Source organism: Phalacrocorax carbo, chromosome 1, assembly GCF_963921805.1.
Source record: "Phalacrocorax carbo chromosome 1, bPhaCar2.1, whole genome shotgun sequence".
In the NCBI taxonomy this organism is placed as follows: Eukaryota; Metazoa; Chordata; class Aves; order Suliformes; family Phalacrocoracidae; genus Phalacrocorax; species Phalacrocorax carbo.
In genome coordinates this window covers 85,696,615-85,722,483 of record NC_087513.1, presented here as the reverse complement: position 1 = coordinate 85,722,483, position 25,869 = coordinate 85,696,615, and the positions used below count along the sequence as shown (strand labels likewise).

Below are 25,869 nucleotides of genomic sequence, written 5' to 3'. Positions count from 1 at the left end.
AAGATTCAGAGTATGGTGATGAATTTTTGTTTGCCTCTGGGTCTGCAGTCTGGCATGTATTTAGATCTGCAGGTGGCTATTAAATTCCTTTGTCCTCTTTGGGACAAATGTGTATCATTTTGTATGTTGTCTTTTGAGATTTTTGGGCACTGCTAGATAAAAAAAGGTGCCCAGCATGTTTAGAAAATCAGTAGTCTTTGATTAGAGCATCATTGAATCTTCTCCAGGAGTTTGGGAGAATGTGTTCTGTTGCATACAGAAGTAAAAGAATTCTTGATGTCCCCTGGGGGAGATGGTCAGCACCAGTTAACTTCAGTTAACAAGTGGAAGAAGAAGCAAGCAAACATTTTAATAACACAGGTTCCTTGTTGCTCTTAATACCTATGCCATGAAAAAATTATTTTTTTTTTTCCTTTTTCACTGATGCAAAAACAACATCCTGAAAAGGGAATAATGCATGTTAGTGCTACCAAACTACTTTTTTCTATTCTGGAGACTTAAAAATATGCTCATATAAGTTAGCTTTGATGGTTTTTACACTTGGAAAGGCAGGATACGAATTTCTGCATTCTTGTGCATTTTTGATAGTATAAGCATTTCCAAATTTCAGATACTTTCAAAATATTTACATGGTTGTTATTTTCTGGTTTTCTGTGGTTTGAAACCACTTGGGCCACTGAATATCAAGGGGACTTATATTTTTAACTAACACTTGCCCTACTGACATACCTTTCATTGTGTCACTTATGGCTTAGGATCTTTTGCCTAGACTCAGAGAAACAAATTGTGAAGGAAAAATATGGTACATGCAGCAACTGTCTAGAAGCAACACATCAGGTTTTTCCTTACTGCACTTCTGTCTAGCCTAAAGCAAGGAACACAAAATCATGTTTCCTTAAAGACAATAGAAGACAATTTCCTTACTTGCAGCTTCCCGTTTTCCAGCCCATTCTGAATCCATGGAGCTCTTTCATAATGCAGGTGTCTCTTTCTCGGTGTAATTCCATAGATCTTTGGTATCAAAGCTGGCTCATGAATTCCCTTCCCTTCCGATTCATTCCTGCCTTCACATCATAGCTCTCCAGCCTCATAGTGGTAGAGACCTTCTGCAGCTTACTTTCTTTTTGGCACCTTTTTACATGAGGAGGCTCATAGCACAGCCCCCAGACTGTCTTGAAACAAATGGGTGGATACTGCAAAGCAGTTCACAGACAGGAATGACCAGTGGGGCATGGATAGACATTCTTCAACCAGCTTCATCACCAAAGGAAATACATTATGGAGCAAGGGCTGTGATCTCAGCTACACCTTTCAATTTTTACTGGTTTTCCCCTGCTTTCTGATTTCTTCACCTCACATGTTACACACAGACTTTCCTGGCTCTCAAGTTACAGGATACCTTAGCTGCTGCATATACACTCAGTTTCCAGAGAAACTCACCTCTCATATTTTGGCAGTTGACTGGGATTATATACAGTTAAACATCTTTTCAATTCCTTCCTTTGGCTCCAACTGTTTCACTGCCTAGTTATTGCTCTCCTCAACTTTTGTGAGGTTTGTGCCTATGACCAAATGCTTGCTTCATGTCAGGATTTAAAATGTCCAGTGTCATGGTCACTACTTTTGACTACCTTTGTGTTTGAAACAGCTGGACTTGACTTTCACAGAGGTTGAAATGAAAAGCAGAAGCAATGCTTGTTTAGCCCTTGTGAAAATTAAGCCTTCTATGAAATGCCTGGCATCCCTGAAGAAATCTGATTAATTCTTCTTGAGGGATTGTGTTTTATGATGATGTTTGTGACTGCTGACTCTCCCAATAATTTCCTGTCCTTGTTATTCAGAGCCTGAGGATGAACATAGAGAAGAGTAAAGGGAATTAAGCAGAACTGTAGACCTCATTTCTCTACAGGTGGTTGTAGGTGCTTGAAAGATGATGCATCACTGATACAGTCATGTTTACTCTGTTGAGACCATATGAGAAGAAATGAAAACCAAAAGAACATATAAAAATAATATCTATAGTATGATACATATATGATGCATTACTGTGTCTTGCCTATCACATTGTCAGCTCCCCATTGTAAGCTCTCTGAATTGTCCATAAGCCATGTCTTGCGTCTCTAACAAAGAAGTGAGAACAGTGCAGCATGTCTATGAAGGACTGGCAGCAGCCAAAGGGAGGCTTCTCACAGCCTGCTTCTGCCTTTCCCACTGACCTTGCCTCACTCAGTCCCAATGCTATGCAATATCCAATCCTGGTTAAATAGACTCTAATTTTTCCTTCCCTTCTTTTGTTCTTTTTCTTGTTGCTTGCTTCTGCTCCTCATCTTCCCCCTACCTTCTGGAATCCTTATACTGGTTTCTCACTTCACTTAATTTCCTTTCCTCCTTCCTGTATATCATTTCTTCATATTCTCTCTCTTTTCAGCTCTCCATGGAAGATACGACCTCCATCCTCCCCAAGCTGAAACGCAACTCCAATGCTTATGGGATTGGGGCTTTGGCTAAATCATCTTTCTCTGGTGAGGTCCTCAAAATTTGTGTTTATCTTTCACAGCTTCTCCCCACAGGCCATTGTGCCTCTTCCCATATCTCCCTGTGCTCTCCCCACTGCTCCTTTTTGACTCTTTCCTTTTTGAGGCCTTAGAAGGAGTCTCTACCACCATGGTTCTAGATACAGAAATCGCTTAGCTGTTGCCCTTTCAATAAATAGATTTGTCTTACTCCTGTTGGCTTCTCACCATGCACCCCAGCTTAGACGTCTTCAATTGCTTTCCCCCAAACAGTCTTGGGTTTAACCCCATTTTCTATTTCTTAGTTTGTTCACTTCCAGGTTTCATCCTTTATGTCCAACTCTGTCCTAAATGAATTCTAGACAAGGAAGGAAATGATCTTTCATATTTGGGGTTTCCCTTTTTTCCCCCTTCTGAGAGCCAGTCCAAGGAAAGATGGAGAAACTCTCCTGGAGGGTGATATAGTGAAAGGTGGGAGACATCCAACCCAAGGCCTGAACCCTGTCAGGAAAGGAGGGGAGAAGCTCCACTTCTAAGAGAGGTAAACAGCATGACAGACAACTCTGGAGCTGTGTAATAGCCCCTCCTTGTTTTCTAATGTCTGGCCCCTTAGGGATATCTCGCAGCATGAAGGACCATGTCACAAAGCCAACGGCTATGGGCCAAGGCCGTGTGGCTCACATGATTGAATGGCAAGGCTGGAGCAAAGGTAACAGCCAGCAGCAGCAGCACACACATGAGACAGCACGCAAAGATGCTGATGCCTACTCAGACCTGAGTGATGGTGAAAAGGAGGCCCGGTTCCTTGCAGGTAGCACCAACTTTTTGGCATGTGGATTGAATTGGTTGGGATGTCCTAGAGCAGAATCTCTGAGAGACCAAAGTGCAGGAACCTGAAAAACACACTCAGGAGAGCCTGTGAGTGGTTCAGATGGCCAAAGAAGATGAGAGGCTGTGGTGGGAGTATTGCCAATGGAATGCAAAGCGGAGAGGGTGAGGGCCAACTGTGGGTGATGGGTGTTGCTGAGGTAGAAGAAGAGTAGGACAGTGTGACCAAGAGATGAGGTTAAAGAGGGTGGTAAGAAGTGGAGACTTTCACACAGCCCTGCTTCTCCTCCCTCTCTCCTTTGGCACAGGAGTGATGGAGCAATTTGCTATCTCTGAGGCAACTCTCATGGCCTGGTCCTCCATGGATGGTGAGGATGTGAGTGTAAACTCAAATCAAGAGAACCCAGCAGGCAACTACTCTGAGAACTATCAGGAGCTAATGGAGAGCCAAGGTGAGCAGAATGCCTCTTGCTAATCTTGAAACACACCTGTGCTGCTCTTGTTGACATGTTGCTCTCTTTCCATCTACTCTGTTTTATTCTGTAGCCTCAATTTTTGGGGTTGGGATCTAGCAGAGGCATCACCTATTTCTGGAGCTGTCCAAGGAATCTAACCTTAACAGGGAGGCTCCAAAGCCTGGTTCCTTTGCCTTTTTTAGGCACAACTGTGGAAAGCTACCAGCTCTTGCAGTCAGTTGTGGGTATAATCAAGTTCATCTGCCTACTGCCTAGAACTGCCTTTTTTCATCACCCTCCTTCCCTCTAAAGGATTTATTTACCCTGTACCGTACGGTGTCATGCACAGGCACACAAGCTATCTGAATGAACCAGCTTGGCCTTGAGAGTGTGTCTAACTGTGTGTTGTTTCCCTCCTTCACTTGCAGAGCATATGGCCCAGACGCAGTATGACAGCTGGCCTCATTCCTACGTCTCACAGGGCATGTATTGCTTAGGTTCGTCCGATGCCTGGGAGACCAGTGACCAGTCCCTCATTGCTTCCCCTGCAACTGGCTCCTACTTAGGCCAGAATTTTGATGAGTCCCAGACGAACCTTCAAGAAAGCATTTTGTTTCAGAGCAGCTTTCTCCAGCAGCAACAGCTGCAGCAACAGCGGCAGGAGCAGAACTTCATCCAGAGCACAGGCCTGGTCCATGTGTGGCCCCTGCAGACTGCTCAGGGTGGGGCTGAGTCCAGCACATACATGGAGGACCACATTGAGGATGAGGGGAACCCACGGCTGGAGAAGGCTCCTCTCCTAAACAAGAAGCCCTCTCCAGAGGAGGATGATGCAGTGTGCCGGGACCTGGAATCACTGTCTCCTCGAGAGGAGATGGAACATGCTGCACTGAGCCGCAAAGTCTCAGATGTCACCTCCTCTGGGGTGCAGTCCTTTGATGAGGAAGAGGGAGAAACAAACAACTGATGCTTTCTGTGAAGTTCTCATCACTGCTGAACAAAGAAAGGGGTGTCAAGGCATGACATGACAGGGATTTTTCTCTCCAGCTCCCCATACTTCCAAGCAGACAAACCTTCCGTTCCTGACATTTAATTATTTTTTTAAACGAAAGGAAATCTCAAAGTGATTGACACATGAAGACCTCTTTTTCCCCTCCACCATGGACACGTATTTTTGATTTTCATTGCTCTGGGCAAGACGTGAGGTGCTTGGAGAGATCTGGATTGGTAAATCATTTCTAAATCTTTTTAATGCAAAGTCTTGGCTGTGGATACAAACTCTTCTGGTACTGGGGATGTGGCTCATAAGACAGGCTTGGTATAGGGAGCAGCCATGTGACTAGAATCCATCCTGGCAGAATGGATATTGCTCTGTGGACATGGTCCCCTTTGATAGAATATATGAATATAAACTGGTTTAAAATGAAGATACGGCTTTACAAATATAGATTGCACTAGTATTGTGATTTTGGCTTATATAGAGGATAAGGCTGTATTCAATACAGACTGTACTGAGATGAAAGATTCGCTGTGTAACCACATCCTCAATTGCACCTTGATATGAAATTGTAGGCTTGATGGATACAAACTGCACTCCATGGGCATGGGCTGTGCTGCAGGACAGATGGTGTGGCTCTGTGGGCATGGCTCTACTGTGGCATGAAGAATGGATGCAGATATGAATCTAACCCTGCTCTCAGATATTCATGCTTTGGTCTCTTTCTAATCTTTCATTTATTTGTTTCTCTCTGACATTTCTACCTGCCCAGTAGCTGGCAAGAGTAGTGTGTCCTTTTGGCATTGGGCACTGAATGCCAGTGGAGAGGACATTTTCAGCTACAGAGACGGTCATAAAAAGCTGACTTTTGCAGGGGGCTTGAGAACACGTCCATCTTGGTGCTGCTGCTGTATTCTTCTGTCTTTTCCCTTGCCAGCAGTATGGGGAGACCGGGAGAGCAGGTAGCAGATCCAGGAACAATGTGTACAGCTATGAGATCACAGATATCCAGTTTACATTGGAGTTTTCAGGTTTTGCCCCCCCCCTTTTTTTAACCTTTTTGTATTGCTGGGTAAGTGTTCCTAACAAAGCAGTTAATAGTGGGAAAGGCCTGTACACCAGTCATCACCTAACAGAAATACTGCACCTTTCCCATTTCTGCCACTTCTTCTGCAGTGCCAAATGTAGCTGGAGGAAAAGGGGTGGGAGGAAGGGTTCTCCTCCTGTTTATTTCTTCTTCCTGCCTATATTTTCTTATTTTGTTTTCCTACCCCCAAGCAATGTAAATGATGCTCAGTACTTGGTCTGTTTCTTTTCCCTCCCATCTCTTTTCTAGGAGTGGAGAAAGCTGATTTCAGGAGTTTTCCCTATTTGTATGGGTTCAATATTTTTTTTTTTTAAATATGGTTCATTGACCAGGGGGTATTCGGACTCTTGCAATTCCTCACCATATTTCTACAGACCTCCTTTTGGCAGGGAGTGGTTTTGAAAGGAAATTGAACAAGCTGTCTCCTCTCAAGCTCTCACCAGAAAATAAAAGAGAGCAAAAGAAAAAATTGTACAAGGCTGTCAATTTTGCTAGAGGACTGAACAGAACCAGCAGAGATTACCCAAGTGCTGAGTTTTAATTGCAATACCTCTTGCAAGAAAGCATCAGCAAAGCATGCGTTTAGATCAGATGCTAGATCTGATGAGCTAGAGAAAGGAATTTGCCTGGGAACTGCCATACTGTCCCAGGGGCAATTCCTTCTCACTTACTCTGTCTCATATCTACTCTGTTCATGGTACATTTGTCTCTTCTTTGCCTCCTCTTAAGGCTTGGTGTATTTTTTGGATGACAGGGGAGTGATACATGCTTCTTTCCTGATTCAGGTTGAGATCCAGCATATTTGCAGGGAAGAATGTCTGAGGAGAATAAAATGTGACTGAAGTAATATCATCAAATGTCAGAGTTCACACAGTTCCTGGCAAGCAAAGCAGACGATGTCCAGCAATTATGAAAAGTACGAATGGGACTCTCAGGTAGAACTTTACCCCACTCAGCTTTCTCTCACTTACACAGGCAGCTGCAGGAAGAGGGTCTCCTCTGTGAATGCCCAAGTCTTTCCAGCCAAGTCCACTTCAAGCAGATCTGTCTTCCCTCTCCATTGCACCTTTAAAGGAAAAACCTTTGGGATATTTAAATAAGACTGGTAATATGGTGTAGGTAAGAGATAAAAGTTTTTGTGTCCACCTTTTTTACCCATTTGCTTGGGCTTGCTTACATCTCCCTAAAGAGGTGGCACTTCTCCTGAATGATGACCTTGCAATATCTCTTTAAAGATGTTTACACATTCAGGTTCTAGCCTCCCCTGGGCAGGAGAGCTTGATAGAGATGATCTCCTACAGTTCTTGCAGGGCCAGTGCTAGCTCATTGTCCTGAACTGGTTTGGGTGTAGCCATGGAGCAAGGCCTAAGAAATCACAGTAGCCAGAACAGGGAGACAGGGCAAGTGCCAAGAGCACCTCAGCAGATGACTAATAGGTAAGTGTTAACCTTTTCTTATTTCTTTTTTAAAACAGCCTTCAGGGAAACAAAAATAGTTGATTATGTTCCTTTGTGGGAGAAGATATGGGTGGCTTGTTGCTTTTTTTCTCTCCAAACCATTTTGTTCCCATGTGCCTCTCCTAGACCAATCTGGATGTTTACAGTAACTTTCAGAGTAGCTTCGAATGATGCCTCTGTGTGGTTTACAGAATTGGGACAAGTGGGTCAGCTTGTCCAGGGCTTCTTTTTCTTTTCATGTGAACATGGGATACATTTACTAAGATGTCTGATTGATGTCTAAAAGATGTGCATTATCTCCATGTAAGTGGTGCAGGGAATTTTCTACGTGAGAAAAAGTGTGAAAAGAAAAATTGACCTTATAGAAAATTCTATGGAGTTCAATAGGAAAAGAAAACCTATCTAGAATTTTCTAACCTCTGTGGAATGGGATAGAGAATTATACCCTGCTATATAATTCCATAACCTGATCTCTAGAAACCTGTAAATAGACTCTCATTTTCTGTGAATTCTGACTGGTTTGAAGACTACATAAGCTACCAAGTTTACTAAATTCTAGAAATTTTTTTTCATAATGGTCTTGACTTTCTGTGAATAACAAAATTTCAGCCTTTTTCTCAAAAAAAGAAAAAGGCTATTTTCCATTACATCTCCAGAATCCAAAAGAGTATTTGCCTCTACAGTTGCCAGGATTTTGACTGCAGAGAACAGGTCTGCCCATCAACACTTGCAACATGAGAGAACAACCTGAGCTCAACTGGAAAAGGCAGTTTGAATCTCTTTGAAAGTGGGAAATGGTTTGTATAACCTGGCCTTTTCCTGTGTAACAGGCCTGCTGCTTGTGTGTATCCAATATCAGAGAGAGGGACCTGGAACCTAATGTACATTTCCCAGAAAAGCTGTTATTACATAGCTACACCTATTCAAGCATACGGATGGCACAGGTGCTCTGTGAGCAAAATTTGGCCTGCAGTTCCTTTATCCTGGTGAGGAGGGATGAGTTGGAGACAGTCCAGCCAAATACTCAGAGCCCAAATTGAATTTGTGAGGCTGAAAATAAGAAGGAAAGGTAAGCTCAGTATCCCTGACCTACAGTTACTAAGTAACTAAGCCCTTCTATTAATTTACACAAACCCTTTGTAGAGCACAGCTGCAGTATGTAAACATTTTGGATTTTCTTGAACCAGTGCAGGTAGAAGATTTCCATTTCTCCCTGCCTCTCCCCCAGCCCACAGCCTTTGTCTTCAGCAGGATTTTGTTGAAGTTATTGTGCTGAACATGAAAGCTTAAACACAAGTGACCCAAATTGAAAAACATCACAGATTACACTGCAAAAAAAATTCTCTCTTGGGTCTTTTCCCATGATTGCTCATATCTGATCAGTTACACTATTTTATAAGTTTTTCTTTTATATAAATCTTTCTTTACAAGCCTTGTGAGTTCTCTTCAACTCCATTACCTCAGGCTCTGGGATGGAGAAGTCAGTCTGCTTCTTTCAGTTTCTCTGCCTCTAATTCATTTTTTTCTGGGAAGCTGTTGACTAGTCACCCACTTGCTTTACCCCCTTAAAAACTTTAACATCACCTTTCATGATAGGCTTGCAGCAGAGAACAGAGTTTAACCATACCTCTAAGCTGATCAAATAATGAGCTGCTGTGAAGAAGGCAGCCCTCTGCCCTCACTGTGCCCTCACCTCCCACAATCCTTGTGCAGATGCTGATGCACAGCTGACCCCACAGCAAGCCAATGCACTTCTACCCTACTATAAAAGTGAAGAGGGAACAGCTGTGAACAGAGGGAGAGAAAGCACTATTCTCAGCAGCTGGCCTTTATATCAGGCTAGGGAAACTGTGAAGTGCACTTTGAAATGGGATCTTTATGGTCAGTCTAAGCTCCTAAAAGGAGCTGTCATACCTCTTTTCTTCCATCACCACCAGCTGTGTACGTCTACTGCCTAAGAAGCACTAGTGCTAACACTCATTTGGCTGCTTGGGAACTGACCCCATTGAAAACTAACCCAATCCCCTATCAAAAAAATGGTTTCATTTGGATCAGCTCCTTGTATTGTTTCACTTGGTGAGGCAAGCATTGCTGCGGGCTGGTGAAATGCGCAGACGGTCATGTTGAAGAATATTAAATTGGCTTAAGCTGATAGTGAAATATCTGTCTGAGAAGAATAAAACCAGCTGGGGTACCAGGGAGGATATATTCCCCCCTTCCTTCGCTAGTGTTTTCCATAGAATTTCTACTATGCTCTTATGTGATTTGGTTTTTGTTATTTAAAGCCCTGTTATTTCCCTCACGATTACATCCCCTTTGACAGGCTCCTTTGAGGTAATACCTTCCAATTGGGCAGGAGGAGATGAGTAACTTGGCATGGAATTAATAAAATTAACCTGCACAAATCTCATATGCACTCAGTGATTACACCCCATGGCAGCTAAGGATACTGGTGGTAATTCTCCTGAAATTGCAAGGGGCAGAGCCTTGTGCAGGAGTAAAGCACAGCTGTTGGATGTGAGGTGTATCCATATCTTTAAGCCAGTTCCAATCTAGTGTGAGAGCCAGAATGGCATTTCGGACCTAGGCAGAATCTGTGTATGATATACTGTGTACAACTACAACTAAAAAATACTAGTTGTAGGTCCAGAGAATAGAACTGGAGAAAAGGAAACTGTTCTCTTCTTTTGACAGAAGTATGAGATACAGTGGTGAGGCAAGGTAGTGTGCAACAATACAGTCTTGTGGACAGCTATGTGCGCTCTGTGCAATAGCAAGGAGAAGTCTAGCCAGAAAGGGAAAGACATTGAAAGGCTTTGGAAAAAGATCAATAAAATCTGGAAGTCTTATGTTTACACAACACAGGTAGGAAGCTTCATGGCAGACTCCAGGCAGAATGGGCTCAGGTATAGAACTGCTACACAAGCTGTAGCACCAGGACTGGTGCAGCTTATGGTACTCCTTAGTCGAAGCCACACATCTTCCTGTAAGACAGAGTGATAGGAAAGAGACATCCCTGAATTTGGGTACCTACTGGCTTCTTTTTAATAATCTTTATAAATCAGTTCACAATATGCTTAATTCTGCTGGGGAATCATATAAGAAATACACCAAATAAGAACTTAGTCATTGTCCCAGTGAAGTTAATGTGAGTTCTGTTGTCATTGGAAACCCCAAATATCTAAATTTAGCTCAGTTTGCCTTAACTGTTGGATTGGTAATTGCCTAGAAAGAGAAACAGACTAAAATAAATCCACCTCTAAATGTTGTGGACAGCAGAGCAACACTGGCATAGTCTAAGCTCTTCCTTCTAATTTCTCCCGGATGGAACTTCCTGTGTTCCTTGTTTAAACAGCTCTAAACAATCTGGCATTTCCATTAAACTGACTGTTTGACTTTTTCTAAAAGAAAAAGGAAAAGAAAATAAAAAAGCATTATAATACAGAGATTATCAGCAGCTGGTGCCCTTACATCTAGAAAAATATAAATAGGTAACAGTTTAATCTTTGATTCCCCTCTCCTGTAGCAATCTGACAGGGAAAGATTTCTATGCCATGGCTCAGGGAAAGGAAAAATAAACAGGGAAAATGTGACTAAAGCAGTGCCTATTAGAATTAAATGTATGTGTAGCACAGCCTACAGTCATTAAAACAATCTCAAATATGAATGCAAGCTATAAATAAAGTCAACAGCAGGTGCCTCTTTTGTGTCATAGGCTTTTCCCAGGCTAAGTAGTAGTGAATGTGCACAGGAGCAGAAAAGAACAGCTGGACATTGGTGCCAGACCAATGTCTCTCTTTGTCTTAGAATAGGTCATGGAGCCTAGGCAAGACTGTTAGGGACACTGCACTCTCTCAGCAGCACGGCCAGCTTCATGAATTGGCTGGGGTATAGAAGAAGACAAATTGTTATGTTAACAAATGGACATGGAAGACCTGCAGTTAGAACATTAAGGTCTATTTGCATCCTTTCATTGACATTTTTTCCCAGCATAGGCAGAACGAAGTGTTATATTTTCCTCAGAAATCAAGAGCAGCTCTAAGATTGTCAGTGTTGGTCTGCACAAAAGAAAATATGTGATATATTTTTCCAGTGTAGAGGCACATTGTTGGAAAGAGGAAAGATTTAGTAGGGCAGGACTCTCTGAGAAAGAGTATGTTTACTAAGACTGTAGAGACTTGTTCAAGAATGTTCTCAATGCAGATATCATAGAATCATAGAATGCTTTTGGTTGGAAGGGACCTTAAAGATCATCTAGTTCCACCCCCCTGCCATGGGCAGGTTTTACCTACTGATGAGTAGGAGCTGCTGTCTTCTAGGAAGAGAGGGGTTGCAGTGTTCTGTGGAAAGAATGCTACTGAGGATCTTCATCATCTCCTTTGACTGGTAACATGTAAAATGCTTTCTGACACCTAGTCTTGTTTTTGCTTTCCCATAAGGGATCAAATGTCCTTGCTAGCAAGACAAAAACATCTAAAAAGGCTTTTCTCCATTATGGAGACAAGATTGTGCACAAGATTTTCTTCTAATAAGATAAAGGCATCTAGTTCAAATTCACTGGCCTTCTGGATTAATTTTCATTGGGCATGGGAATCCAGTAATGAGTTGGAGGTCAAAAGGTTCAGAACCCTCTTCCAGAGCTCTGCCAAGCTCTGAAGAGGCACATACAGGTAGACTTCCCTTCTTTTCAGATACTGCATGTGTGAGCCATGTAGCAAGCTAAAAGCTCCTTTGCAGGTATATATTCTTGTTTGGCTTCAGTTTTTCTTCTCTGCTTTGTGGATATTGTGCATGATTGGAGGTCTCTGAGATTCCCTACGCTATAAAATTGGGACACAAAAGTAGTTTTACAGGGAATAGGATTTCTCTTGTTTAAGCTCTTTTCAGATATGGGAGGGTACAGACTGAGGATTTGGGAGGTACTAGGGTGGTGGATGGGAGTCTTATGGGTGGCATGTGGAATGGATTAATGAAGCATGTTTAAAAGTAACTAAAGGCTTGGGTCTTCAAATGTTGTATTCTCAGTGTCTGAAACTGCTTTGGCATAAGTGCATGGGATAACAGAGGTGGCTACAAAGCAATTTTAAAGAGCTTCCCTAAGCCTGTACACATTTTCCATAGGGGAAGGCTGCATGGTGATAATATGTATTCTTTCAAGCTAGTGTTTACAGGGGTGCATTGATGTTTGGGGGGAAAGTACTGAATGGAAGTAAAACAAAAAGGGAAAGGGACCCACTATTGAAAGCTTTCATCCTTACCTTGTCCCACATAGCCCTTAATAACTAAAATGAGTCTGATTTGCCTTTGGTCTTCCAGCTCCAAAACACGTTTGCCTGAAAATTTTTGTTGGATATACTTCGCATGTTTTGATAATGTGACTTATGAGATAACACTTCTACAAAGATATATATATATATAAATACATACATGTACAACCACATACATACACATACACACACTACATATAGACTTAGGAATGGCACTATACACCTCCATGCCTGTATGTGGCAGCTACCACAGTAAAGGAGGGGAGGTAGCTCAAAATAGCATGTACAGTCCTTTATGGAGTTGTTATTAAACAGAATGTGGTCTTGCTGTCCTGGCTGGTGGAAGTGTTTTATTTCTGTGGGACTGGTTCCAGGGGAGTTGCGTCTGAGGAAGGTGGATCCTAGGAAGAGGGGGTGACTCTCAATGAGGTAGTCGGATGGAGGACATTGAAAAAGATCCACGGTGGCTTGTGGAAGCATCCCAGAGTAGGAAATAAATGATACACTGTTTTTCATTAAGATTATAAGAACATCACATATTGACTATACAGGGCTAAAATCTTGTGTATACCTGTCCTGCCATGACACAAATCCCAGGCCATTGTGGCAGATTTGATGATAAACAGCATCACATTGACGGGACCCTCTAGTTTAGCGTAGAGTGAGTTTTCCGGTTCTGCTGAAACAGCATTTCCTGGATGATACATACAAGCCTTTTCCTCATATTGGTGACATGCAGACAGATCTGGTACGGAGTTGGACAGAAGTTTCACAACAGCATATTAGGAGAGAAAGAGAAGTCTGATGCTGGGGTTGTAAAAGGCACTGACACTGGGTAGCAAGACTCTGGTTTCACATCTCAATTTTAAATCGGTGCTTTTCAGTCCTCATAGCAGATTGGGGAACCGGTTGACCCAGAGGGAAAGGAGCATCTCTGCACTTCCAACACCGTGGTATCATCTGCTTCTGATTTAGGACATTAGGCCAGATCCAGTAGTGCTTTGTTCACCATATAGGAATTCTAAGCTCTAGATATAAAAGATATCTATTTCGTTGTGAAGATACTTGCACTTTTACACTGGTTCTTACAGGGGCTAAGCAGTGTCACTTGCCCTGCTTAAGGCATAGTATATTTCACAGTCAATCAGGGCTATTTAGCTGGTCTTTGCTTTCTGTGTTCTATTTGAAGTTAACCTGCTTCCTTCCAGTTTACCTGCCTTTGCTTCTGAATAGATTCCCACCCACCCCTTGGTATGTAGGTCTACTTAATTATGTTCATATAATTAATTGTGACTTACAGAAGATACACATATTTAACTTCTTTAGGTTTTCAGGGTTTTTTGTCAATCCTGTAAGTCCCCTAGTACTCATTCCTAGTTTTCTTTTTTTTCTTCCCCAAATGGCCTCTAAATTGTCACTGTTTTGGGGTTTTTTTTAAATGTAGTGTGCCAAATGAAATCAGTTATTCCACATGTGTTTAAGACCTGAGTCCATGGGAAATTACATGTCTCTGAGCCTGGAAGTCATACCTCTGCATAGGAAAAATTTCTTTTACTTAATTCTACATTATGCTACAAAGGTGGTACCCAGCTGCTGAGTGCTACACCTAACAGAACTCTTTTACCATCATACTAGCCTACATTTAGGCCTCAGTTAAATACATCTTCTCTGGATTTAGCTGCTTAGACTCAACATGAACCTCATTCTGTGGTATCTGCACAGTCTCTGATCTCCACTTTCTGCTTATTTCTCTGTTTAGACTACATGGCAAATCTACCATGTTTCTCTCATGTTACTGTCTTACAAGCTCTCACATGTTACTTCCTGTTTCAAGTCATTAATGAAAATAGTAAAAAAAAAAGGGCATAAGACCATTCTTGCTGCACACCTCACTGGCTCTGCACTTTGACAGCTGCAAGGGTATTTTCTACACAGTCCCTCAGACAGTTTGTATCTCTGTGCCAGAGAAACTTCAAATTTCATTTAAGCATAAGGTTTTGTGACATGTTTGGTCATAATCCAAACATCTCTCAACTCCCATTTCTTTTCACAGCCCATTTGCTTAAGTGCACTATGGAAATTTGGGAAGGAAAAAAAGGCAGATTAATATTTTTTGGCAAATGTTTCCTCATAACCTTCCATTACTCTCTTTTGCACTTGTTTCTGTGTGGAAAAATTGAAAAAGCTTCTAACACAAGTTTGTGTGACTTTAATTCTGAATATATCTTAGTAGTCTTGTATTTTTACCTTCTGTTCTTCAAACTAAGTAAGTAGGTATTCAGTAAATAGCCAGATATTAGCAGCTTTTAGATTGTTGTTCATATAAAGCAGGCAATTCATGTTTTCATTTCTCCACATTCTATTTTCTTTATAAATTTGCTACTGGACTTTTCCTCAACATACTTTGTCTTTCGTATCAGGTGCAATCTTCAAGTTAGCGAGCTATGTTTCAGCAATTGGTTTTACTACAAAGCACAAGATGTTTGCACAAGCAGCTGGGATGTGAGCAAATGCTGATTTGAAAGGCCAGTGCTTGAACTAGTAACAGGTTTGGCTGAGACTGGCTTCATTTACCTATCAGACTAATCCCAACAGCATCCACAGTAGTGTCTTTAGCACTGTGAGGCTGCATCAGGGCTTACTGACTTCCAGCAAGCTGAGGGAGGAGGAGATGTGGCTCAAAGCATAGGCAACCCAACTGCAGAGCTATTTACTATTGCACACCCGAGATTTGAAAAGGTGATGTGTGTGTGTGAATACATGTGCACAGCGTTGTCTGTCCAGTAAGGGGGGGTGGGGGGGCACAACTGAGAGCCTGCAGTTTATGATTAGAACCAGTTTAAGCTTGCCTCCCACAAATAAAGCCATATAGTTTTGTATCACATGGCTTAAGATAAAAAAAAATGTTTTTCTTGATTTGAGAAAACTAATGGTCAGGCTTGGCTTTTGTATTTGGTGGAAATATTAGTTATGGGTCTTCAGTGTTGATTAAATTATAATGGGAGCTGTGCTCAGATCCTTGCTTATGTGGCCACGAACAACTTGGTGATTGTTGTGACAGTATTTTTAATAGTGTGTTTTTAATTATATCCTTCCTGGGGTTGGATTAATTTGGCAAAGAGAGATCTTTACTTGCTCAGCTGAGTATTGCCCTGTCTTGTACTCTTTGGCCACAAAACACATACTTCTATACAGCGTTAACATACCTGGGGAGAGGGGGAGAAGTTATTTTTTATGAACTCTTGATTCTGTCTGCCTCCCTATTCCTGCCTGTACTAGCTGGTTTTGTCCATAGGGTTAGCAAACTGTATGTTTTGTTTTGTCTGAAATAATTTGCCAACCAAAAAAGGTTACACTTTCCAGGCAAATTTTTCTGGTTGTCCAGTAGTCCAACTCCACGTGTTTCTCCTTCATCTGAATCATGACCAAGTCTCTTAGCCTTGTCATAACTACCCAAAACCCTATCTGTTGTCTTGTCAATCTGAATTCTTCCTTTTTTTTCCAGTTCTTTATATTGGTGAGTTTAAAAACAAGACTTCTGCTTTCACCTTTAAATGCTGTGTAAAGGAAAAGTTCAAATTTTTTGCTAGATTAAAATTGAATAGGTAACTTCATTAACCTAATGTCAGTAAACTGGCAATTAGTTGAGATTAAGACTATATTTATCTTGATGATAAAAGGTCAAAGGATTTTTTAATATTTGTGGTGGTGGTGGTGGTGGTGGTTTCCCAGAGTTTTGTGCTCTGACGGAGATTTTTCACTATCATGTTCTTCTCAGAGTATTTTCTTATACGTTGGGTACCAAATGTAGTTCAGCAGGTGCTTGGAGTTGAAAATGCTGAACAAGATCAGCTCTATTTTAGTGCTTTGAGTGGTAGTGACAAGCTTGGTGTGACATGAATCTCTGCCCAAAACCATGATTCTAAGCAACTGCACATGCTGTTTAGGAGAAAAACAAGCTTCTGTGGTTCAAAACAGCCTCAGAGCTTCTTGTTCCTCAAGGCTTGGGCTTTGATTTTTGGGGGCAGATCTGAGATTTTACTTTCTAGCTCAATAGGAAGGCATCAGTGCTGATACAAATTCTGGGGCTATTTTGGGATGGGGAAAAAATTATTTTTGTGTGTAGGTAGCCAAGTCTGTGCTACTTGGATAGGATAAGAGATGCAGGTTTTAGAGTGACAGATCAATGTGACTTTGTTTGCTGGGCAAAGGTTTCAAGTTTAAACTTTGAAGGGGCATACTGGGATTGCCAAAGAGGGTGCAAGCTTAGAGTTCTCTTGACAAAGGTTCAGTGTCAGCTTACTCCACATTTCACACCTACTAAAGTACTTGGCATCAGCTCAGTGAAGATTTCATTGGTGAATTGGAGATGGAAACATCTTCAGCTATTGCAAACCATCTTTGCAGTATATTTTTTTTTGGCCCCTCCTGGCTCCTTATACACATTCATGTATCCATAACTTTTCCCAGGTGAGAAAGTGGTGCAGATGAATGCTGCTTCTGCTTGAAGGGTGGGGGCATACCTGGAATGGGTCTTGAGTAATGCCTCCAAAGAACAGCAGTTACACCCACCTTTCTGCTTTGCCACAGAGCACAGTCCAGCTCCTCATGGTAATTCTAGGACATCTAAAGGTAATAGGAATGGAAAGATATGTGTGCATGTGCGGACACATCTGTGTGCTCTTGTACCCTCAGGTGACAAACCTCAAGAAACTTTCTCCGTTAGCTTGTGTCTTACTTTGAGCTCCCCAAGCCTATCCATGTGCATAATTTTTGTTCCAGCTTCATCTCCTCAAGCTCACAATCTGTCTATCATGACTCACACGCTCTGGCTTTGATTTAGACTCCATCTGCTTTCTCAGCCAGTCAGATCCCTATTCTTCTGTAACACACTGTAGGAGAGGTGTGGGACTGGAGCAGAACATGTATCTGTATTCAGGAGCGAGGAGGGGGAGGTGTACTGACTCCAGCCTCAAAGTTTCTCCTTGTCTCATCTGTCTCAGTGCAAGTGTTTGGCTAAGCTGCAAAATGTAAACATGTACTTGCCAGCAATAAGGCTAGGGCTGACTTGGGTGTGTGGGCCCTCAGATCAGATTTGGTCTCAGAGTGTTGCCGCTCACTGCACATTTATGGGTTTTTGAAAGGAATATCCTTTCTCCCCTGCTTATTTAAAGGACTATCACAATTCCTTGACAAAAAATAGCAGTTGTTTTGCCTCTTCTCTGCGGACAGGGGAGGGTGACACAAAGGTAGCAGAGAGGCTGTGTGCTGGTGTCTGGCAGCCAGAAATGTGCCACACCCTCTGGTGGAGGCAAGGAGCTGGTGTGCGCAAGACACTTGCCCTCAGATCACCACTGTCTTCTCACATGGACAGGGTGGCCCTCCCAGGGCTGAAGATCACTTCGGCAGGGAAGGGCTGTCCCCAGTTAGTGTACAGAGGGGGATCATGTGTCAAAGACAATACAGAGCTGGTGGGCTCTGAATTCCAGACAACAAAAGTAAATCTCTTCCTCTTCAAGAGACTAGCTGGGGAGATTTCCCTCTACTATAGGCTTGTCACAGACTCCCCCACCCATGAGCAGCATCAGAGAGGAATTGATGCAAGGTCAATCCTTGGAATTAAAGCCAGGAGGGAATTTTCCTAGGGACACTATGTTAGAGGTAACCATATTTTGGACTTGCTCTTGAGACGGCCTTATAGAAAAGCACCTCTTAAGGTGAAGCTGGTCACTCTTAGATAATGGTTTACTAATATCAGAAAGGGGCGTGTTGCCCAACTTCTGGGAGAATACCCCCAAGAACATATTGTTAGAGCCTGGATTTCTTCTCTGTTGCTGGTAAGTGGAAACATCCAATGGGCTGCTAGGATCAAAAATATGATAGAAAGAAGTGTAGAATGTTAGAGGAAAGCTGCAGAATACACTGAATTTGATTCTGCCTGTTTACTGAGAAAATCTCACAAGGACAGTGAGTTAAACAATGCAGCATCTTATCTTTGGATGCTAAGGTTTTGCATGCATGACACAAACTGACAAGACATCTTTTTGCAAGATACAGCTCAAGATCTGCTCCAGATTTAGAACTGGAATAGAGAGAGATGCTGCAGACAAGGGTTGAGGTCTCTGCTGTTAGTCACAATGGAGACAAGCTGGCAAAAGTGAGAGCTGGAATTCTCAGATCTGAGGTATGCAGAAATATGTGGAAAGTAGGCAGGGTAGAATTATCAGGAAAGAGAGCAGGCGTTTTCAGAGCGAAACCTGTTGTTAAAATGTAGAAAACGTGGCTTCCCTCTGCTGTATTTCTCGGCAGTCTGCTAACACTCCATAATTTTTTTTGAGTTGTTATATTTTAAGACTATAACTTTGTAAAAATTGTGAAAAGTGATTCAGAGACAAACACAAGTACTTGAAATATAGGTGCATACATGCTGTTTTACTCCCCTCCCTCCAACACTGAGGATACCCCACTTAAGATTTTCCCATTCTATTTAAAAATTCCCTAGATGATAGGAAACCAAAGAGGCTTTCCTCCCTTCCAGCACTTTTCTTAGAGCCCTGGCTGAATTGAAGACATGAGATACAGGCCGAATATTTTCCTCCCACCTGTTTGTAGGGCACGGCTCAGCTAAAGAACAGAGGAGAAGCTCCTAACTGCACCCCCATCCAGGAAAATCCCAGAGTAAAAACTGAGAAAGAGGAAAAATGTTCTACATGGGAATGTTTGGGGGGGGTGGTGTTGCAAGATAAGAGTTAATGAAAAGGAGCTGCAGCAACATGGACAGGATTGTAGTCAGAAGCAGCAATATGCTTCTAGGCTGGAGGTCTGGCTGTGTTTACACTGGTGCATGCAGGCCAGGTGTGACTGATGACACCAATGGAAAATGAGAAAAGCTGTTTCTTCTCCACTTTCTACATGGCAGGCTGGCCATGTGGCATACTGACTGTGTTGAGCAGTATTCATGTCCTGTTACAAACACTTTTGCCATGTTATAGAGACATGGCAGAAGCCTAAGCACTATAAGCCTGCTCTTAGCCACCTCGCAGTCCACGTCTGACTCTTGCACACACCCATATAGTCCAACAGCCTAAAAGTCTTTGCACAGAAAGAAAGCAGCAGTAGAAAGGGTCATTCCCATGCCCCTTCTCCCAGCTGAATCAATCCTCTGTGGGGATTGCAAAGAACAACTAAAAGCTTCTCTTTGAGGAGCAAACACAAGAAGACTGGCTCAACTGAAGAGTGTAATGGACTATTCCCCCCACACCAGCTATAAGGCAACATCCTCATCCTCATCTTCATCCTCGTCTAGGTCAGTGGAGTGTAGGCAGATGTCCTTGAGGATGTCTGAGATGTTTTCAGCAACTGGCCCTGTTAGCTCCATCTCTTCCAACTCAGTATCAGTGGCATAAGTGGAGCACAGGCCTTCCCCCTCTTCATGCAAGTGCGAGGGCTGTGATGAGTGCGAACAGGGAGGCAGTGGGCTCTCTGTGCCCAAGTCTGCTGCTTGCTGTGCTGCCACCATGCAGTTGTCCTGCCGGCTCCACACCTGAGTGTCTTGGCTGATGTTCTTACTGCTGATGGAATTCCTGTTGGTATCGCGGAAACTGGCAAGGGGCGGGCGGAGGCGAACCCCAGAGCGTGTGGAGCCCTCTATTGCCTTCTGAAGCTATGAGAAGAGAAAAAGTTGAGAAAAAAATGGATGAAAGGGAAGGTGACCGGCCCTACCCAGCAGGAGTTCATCTACTCGCCAGAGTAAGGGATCACGAATAGAGTCACATCTCTACCTCTGGGGCCTGTGGAGATCATCTTTTACACTGGTGTAACTTTTCATTCCACGGTAAATAACAAATTCCACACCACTTTCAGAGACAGCAGTAGCCGCTCAGTTAAGAGCCCTACATTCATGAATAGGGCGAACCATCTAACATCCCTGTAAACCACAGCTGCTGCCTCCTCTGAAATAGTCATCCGTTCCTCTACATGGCTTCCAAAGGGTTGACTCAGAATTCAACACTGGATTGAAAATGTAGCAGTCAGAGTTATATATATTCCCAGCTGGATTCTCCAGCACCTGTAAGTTATTGGAATGATCCACAGGGCATTTGTAGTTGATTAGGAGGAGATTAAAGGATCCGTACTTACCTCTTCCAAAGCCAATACTCCCCTCAGTTTCCCCATACTGGTTACATAAGCATGGCTGAGTCCCAGTAATGAGAACAATGTATGCGTCTAGGAGCAAAACCACAAAAGACCATGTCAGGGACTTTGGAAACTAGTAACATGATACTTGCTGTTAGAACTGGGACTTGGGATATAGAAATGAGAATCACAAAAGTGTACAAGTCTGCAGTCATCCCAGTGAGAAACTACCTCTTCCCTTCCCCTTTTGTAGCTAGCAAATACTTTGGTCATTCTGCAGTGGAGCCATAATTGGGAGAGTGTTGATGATGGAGAGCACATTCTCAAGGTCACTCCTGTCCTGCATCTGGCAAACAGAGATTCACATGCAACACCCTGTGTATTTGGGGGCTTATGCAGATCCTATTTCATTTTGGTGTTGGAAATTAAGCTGTCATGTAGTAATATGCAAAGTCAGAACCTGCTTAGGTTGTTGATTCCAGTGCTTTCCTTAACACTAGAAGATTTCTTTTTTCCTGTTCCAGAATATTTCGTGCCAAAACTTAAGCTTGTTACAGCTTATCTAGTGCAATGGGAACATGGAGAACAAGTTATTCCTTTTCTCTTACAAAGCCTTCTTAAAAGGACAGCTATCAGACTGCTATCAATCTTCTTTTCTTCAGCCTAAATATACCTCATTATTTTGCTGTTCTTCATAGATCAGGCTTTCTAAAGCTTTCAGCATTCTCAGTGCTCATCTGTGGGGTATTTTGAACCTTCAGGTTCTTTAAGCTGAGCTCTAACTGGACTTTACCTATGGCCTTACATGACGTCATTCTTTCACAGCTGGTGTTTGCCTTTCTTTTTAACATCACATGAGATATTGAATGTCATGTTCAAGTGTAAACTAGGGAGAAATCTCATTTCTCAGGAACAAGACATTTTTACCCTAATGTAAAAGAAAATCAGACTGGTTAAACACAACTTGATCACGATGAGCTGTGATTTTCTTGCCATTGTCAGTAGTCTCACATTTAGCTCTAACTATGCATATCTCATAGTTTGGTTATTTATTCCTGCATTTTTCTGCATCCAAGTTGACTTGTCTGTTATTTCAGAGTTCCTCATTTGCTCCTTTTTATGAGAGATATGAAACTTTCCCTGTTTGCAGTATTAAGGTATAATTCCTTGTAACCCCTATATTCTCAAAGATAAACACTAATGGTTTTCAGACTACTTTAGCCAGCCCTTTAGAAAATGTCAAACTCATCTTAAGTATATGCTAACCTGTTCTTATTTTGCTCAAGGCTGAGATCTTACCCCTCTGATAACAGTAATTAATTAATTTCGTGCAGGGCATATGCTGACTGTTCACATTAGATGAATATTGATGAAAACATGCACTGTGCACTTTTGCTTCAGTAGACTACTTTCCCTTTCCACTGAATGAAAGCCCAGTCCTCTCTTACTCCCAAAATAAAATGATTGCTTTTATCCCCAGCCATCCCATGCTAACTCTAGAAATTGTATGATCTAGCTTCCTCTTTCCTTGTGCTTCAGTTCAGTGAAAAGCCTATGATATAAGGTGGTTTCAAACAACTCTTCTCATGCAGTGAGGCAGACTCTACACCATCACAGAAACACCCTGAGAAATCCAGTACTACTCATTGCAGTGTGGCACACTGACAAAGCAGAGTGTAAATCTCAGTGTAATGCCCCCAGCAGCAAGGCATACAATGCTTCTGTTAATGCAGTGGCTGGGAAATCCTATGTGGTGTCCAAAAGATATTTTAATAAATGTATTCAGACTTCTTATCATGTAGCCTTTCACTTTGCAGGAGATTGGATTACATGCAGAAGGTTATAGGAACAAACTGACTTCTGTAGCTGGATGTGGAAGTAGCTGGTGACAGTAGTTGTAGGTAAAGACAAGGAGAAGAAATAAGTCATAGACTAGACTTGCGATGATAGATAGGGTGGAAAAAAACAGTGTATGCCCCAGAGAGACATCTGTACCCACCTTGTGCAGGGAAGTTCTCTCCACCAATTGGAAAGGTGAAGGGTCTATGCGGCAGCTGTCAAAGCACACATTCTTGTTCAGCTCCTCCTGTTCCCAAGCATGTATCTGACACAGGGAAGGAGAAGAATCACTGTTACAGTAATCAGCAGTGTTGCTGTTTTGTGTACCCAGACTAGTCCCATTCTCCTGTAAATGATTTTTCCTTCCTATGTAGATCATTCATCTTGCCCATTATATCACACCCCTCAGGGTTTCTCATCCCTTCCTTGCCAGATGTAAAGTCCCTATGGAAACAGCAATTCTAGTACATCAGAGGTTTTCTGAGAAGGTGAGGTTTTGCCCCTTCCTGCTTAAAGAGGGAGTGAACATTTTAGCTTTCCTTTCTGAGTGCATCTTCCCCTTGTCATTGCAAGATAATAGTTCCTTTGTGTAAAGACTGAGGGAACAATATGGACCCACAAAACTATTTACATGAGGAGGTACCTGTGGAGGTCTCTAGTCCAAAACCCTGCTCACAGCAGGGCTGACTTCAAAGCTAGATCAGGTTAGTCAGAGCCTTACTCAGCACATCTAGCAGGACCATCTCTTCTCTTATTGGGTGAAACTTGCCCACTTTGCAACTCTAAGAAGAAAATGGCTTTAGCTATGGCTTTACGTGGCAATCACTGAGGTTGTCAGAGTATTGCAAGTAATAGGAAATGGGCAAAAGAAGCACTCGATTAACCTCACTCCCTTTTTGCACCCAGTCTTACCTCTTCTGGCCTCATTGTGTCAACAACTTCCACTGGCTCCTGTAGGAGAAAACACTGTTCAGGACAAAGAACCCAGAGTTTCACAGCACACAGAAAGGAAAAATTTGCACAGCCTCCTCACCCCATGTGGTCTCCTTTTTGTTCCAAATAGTATTTTATTGAGTGTTTAGATTTTCTTTGTACTCATACATTATAAGGTGTACTCTGCACTTGCTGTGCTTCCCTTGACAATGAAGATTGACTGTGGATTGTTAGTGGAGCAATTTAGGTGCCTAAACATGGTCATCTAGTACTGATTTAGATGCTCTTGGATATCCCATATGGGGTCCAACCACTGCCCTCGAATGGATGGGTCTCCCATAGACTCTGTATGATATCCATCACCCCCCAGATATGTCAGATACCCAAGGACGTCTAACATAGTACAAGGCAAAAGCATTTTTTTCTTTTTTTTTTTCTGGCCAAAACTGTTTGCCAAATGGCATAGAATTGCATTTTATTCCAGGTTAGCCAAAATAGCATTAAGTTATTCACTGAGAAATACATGCCCACACTCAGTCATGATGGTAGCCTTGACACCTGAGCATAGATGGCTCTTTAGGAAGATGCACACTCCTTTACAGTAACCACACCCTTTCTCCTTGGAAAGAGTTCCCCACTGATGCTGTGAGAGTTCAGGACCATAAGCATGCCCACACTTTGGCCAAATGCTGAATGATTATGAGTAGTAGGTTCTATTTCTATTGCATTCCCTTTCCTCTTCAAGGTACTACTTGGCTCTCTGTATCCCTAACCTGGATGGCACTCTCTGTTTCGAGTGGACGGTTGTAATGGTACAAGAGCTGCTGGATCAGTTGCCTCAGACTCCTGAAATTGCCTGAAGGATGAAAACAAATACATGGATAAGAGAGAAGAACAAGTGAGAGACAAAAATACAAAGTCCCATGCCCATCTCCTTGCCCAAGGCAGGCTGGAAAATAATATGAAGGACATAATAGATGGTGTATGACAGGGCTGAACTAGTCACAGTCTAGCATTCAATTTGTAAGATGGTGCCTGGGACATGCCGGAATAAATATTCCCATGCAATATCTTTTCTTCAAGAAGAGGATTACAAAGTAGCCCTTGCAGAGAATAGATAATATTCATGGATCAGGGTCCCTGAAGAAAAAAAAAACCAACAAAAAAGCAACAAACCAGAAGCAAAACTACGAACACAGCAAACAATCTGATACAAGGCATAAACTGATATAACTAGAGGTTTATGCAGCCCACAAAGAAAATGTTGTTTGGAGGATGAGTGTGGAAAGGGAAGGTGAGAATTTGGAAATTACTTCAAAGAGAAAACATACCAACAGCCTGGATGTGACAGGTACAAAGGGGTTGAGGAGTCCATGGGTTGTGCCAGCAGTGTAATGGTGGGAATGAAAAAAGACTGCAGAATTATTCTCCCAGGCGGGACAGTCAGAAATTAGCAATGAGGAGGAGATACTGTTTGGTGCTGTTGTGAACAAGGCTGTGGAGGAAGGTTAGTCTGAAACAATGACAGCTATGAGCCAAACTAAAGATTATGGCAGGGAAAGCCTCGTGAAGTCACCCCTGCTCCACTTCCTCTTGTCACTCCTGGATCACTCAGTACTAGGTTCACATAAAACATCCCACACACTGTCTTTGTTTTGATGTGATTCTTTTTCCGATTTGGTTAGAGAGGTGGATGGTTGTCCCATCACTCTACTACCCTGGAAGCATAAAGTGGATTTTCCTATGCCTTAGAGGTTTAGTCATACATAAGTGGTGTTAAGGAACTAGAATGTGCTATATGCTATGTTACATGCTAACCTTTGGGTGCCTAAAAGCATGAGCCAGAGCCGTACCTCCTGTATTCTTTCTCGTGATTGGGCTACACATCTGTGCTTGCTCACTCTCTGCATATTTCAACACACATGAAGGAAAAAAAGCCACCATCTTGCATCAAATATACATGATATACAAATCAGAAATGAGCTAAGAGTACAGTCTTGGAAGCAAAGCGAATATAGGATGGGGTGGCACACAAAGAATCCAATACATCAGTATTTGCCAATCATATTAACGTAGCTGTATCAGAGAGATGTGTGTCCAAGGAGGAGCTGTTTAGTTTTGGAGATGGCTGAGCAACAGCCTAAGCTACTCAAGAAACAAGTAGAGGTGTTTAGCTCTCAGGCTGCTTTTCTCAGGGAAATTCATTCACAGGATGAAGGAGGCAAGAGATGGGACCCTTCCATGCACACTCTCCAGAAAAAGTCCAATGAGATGTTATTGCAAAGGACGGAATGGGGAGTACTGACAGAGAGAGACCAGCCTGAGTGGGCCGACTTTTGCCGTGCTCTCTGAATGTT

The 25,869-nt window shown here is 42.5% G+C and overlaps 2 protein-coding genes across 4 annotated transcripts in view; one reads left to right on the top strand and one right to left on the bottom strand.

Moving 5' to 3' along the window:
* FAM131B (family with sequence similarity 131 member B) overlaps positions 1–7,078 on the top strand; it is a 31,697-nt gene extending 24,619 nt beyond the window's left edge. The window contains exons 4-8 of one of the 3 annotated variants that reach the window (XR_010374993.1): positions 2,429–2,522; positions 3,127–3,324; positions 3,650–3,793; positions 4,225–5,023; positions 6,666–7,078. Coding sequence is in view for 2 of the 3 variants with exons in the window: in XM_064464141.1 (XP_064320211.1) it covers positions 2,429–2,522; positions 3,127–3,324; positions 3,650–3,793; positions 4,225–4,763 (975 nt within the window). In the remaining variant the exon portion in view is untranslated. Of the gene's footprint in view, positions 1–2,428; positions 2,523–3,126; positions 3,325–3,649; positions 3,794–4,224 lie in introns of all 3 variants that reach the window. The other 2 variants (XM_064464141.1, XM_064464151.1) reach the window with 2 other exon arrangements.
* An 11,425-nt stretch (positions 7,079–18,503) lies between these two features.
* CLCN1 (chloride voltage-gated channel 1) overlaps positions 18,504–25,869 on the bottom strand; it is a 55,463-nt gene continuing 48,097 nt past the window's right edge. The window contains exons 20-24 of the mRNA XM_064442076.1: positions 24,286–24,368; positions 23,492–23,530; positions 22,740–22,844; positions 20,744–20,830; positions 18,504–20,267 (exon numbers count right to left, since the gene is read on the bottom strand). Coding sequence (XP_064298146.1) covers positions 19,869–20,267; positions 20,744–20,830; positions 22,740–22,844; positions 23,492–23,530; positions 24,286–24,368 — 713 coding nt within the window. The 3' untranslated portion in view covers positions 18,504–19,868. The remainder of the gene's footprint in view (positions 20,268–20,743; positions 20,831–22,739; positions 22,845–23,491; positions 23,531–24,285; positions 24,369–25,869) is intronic.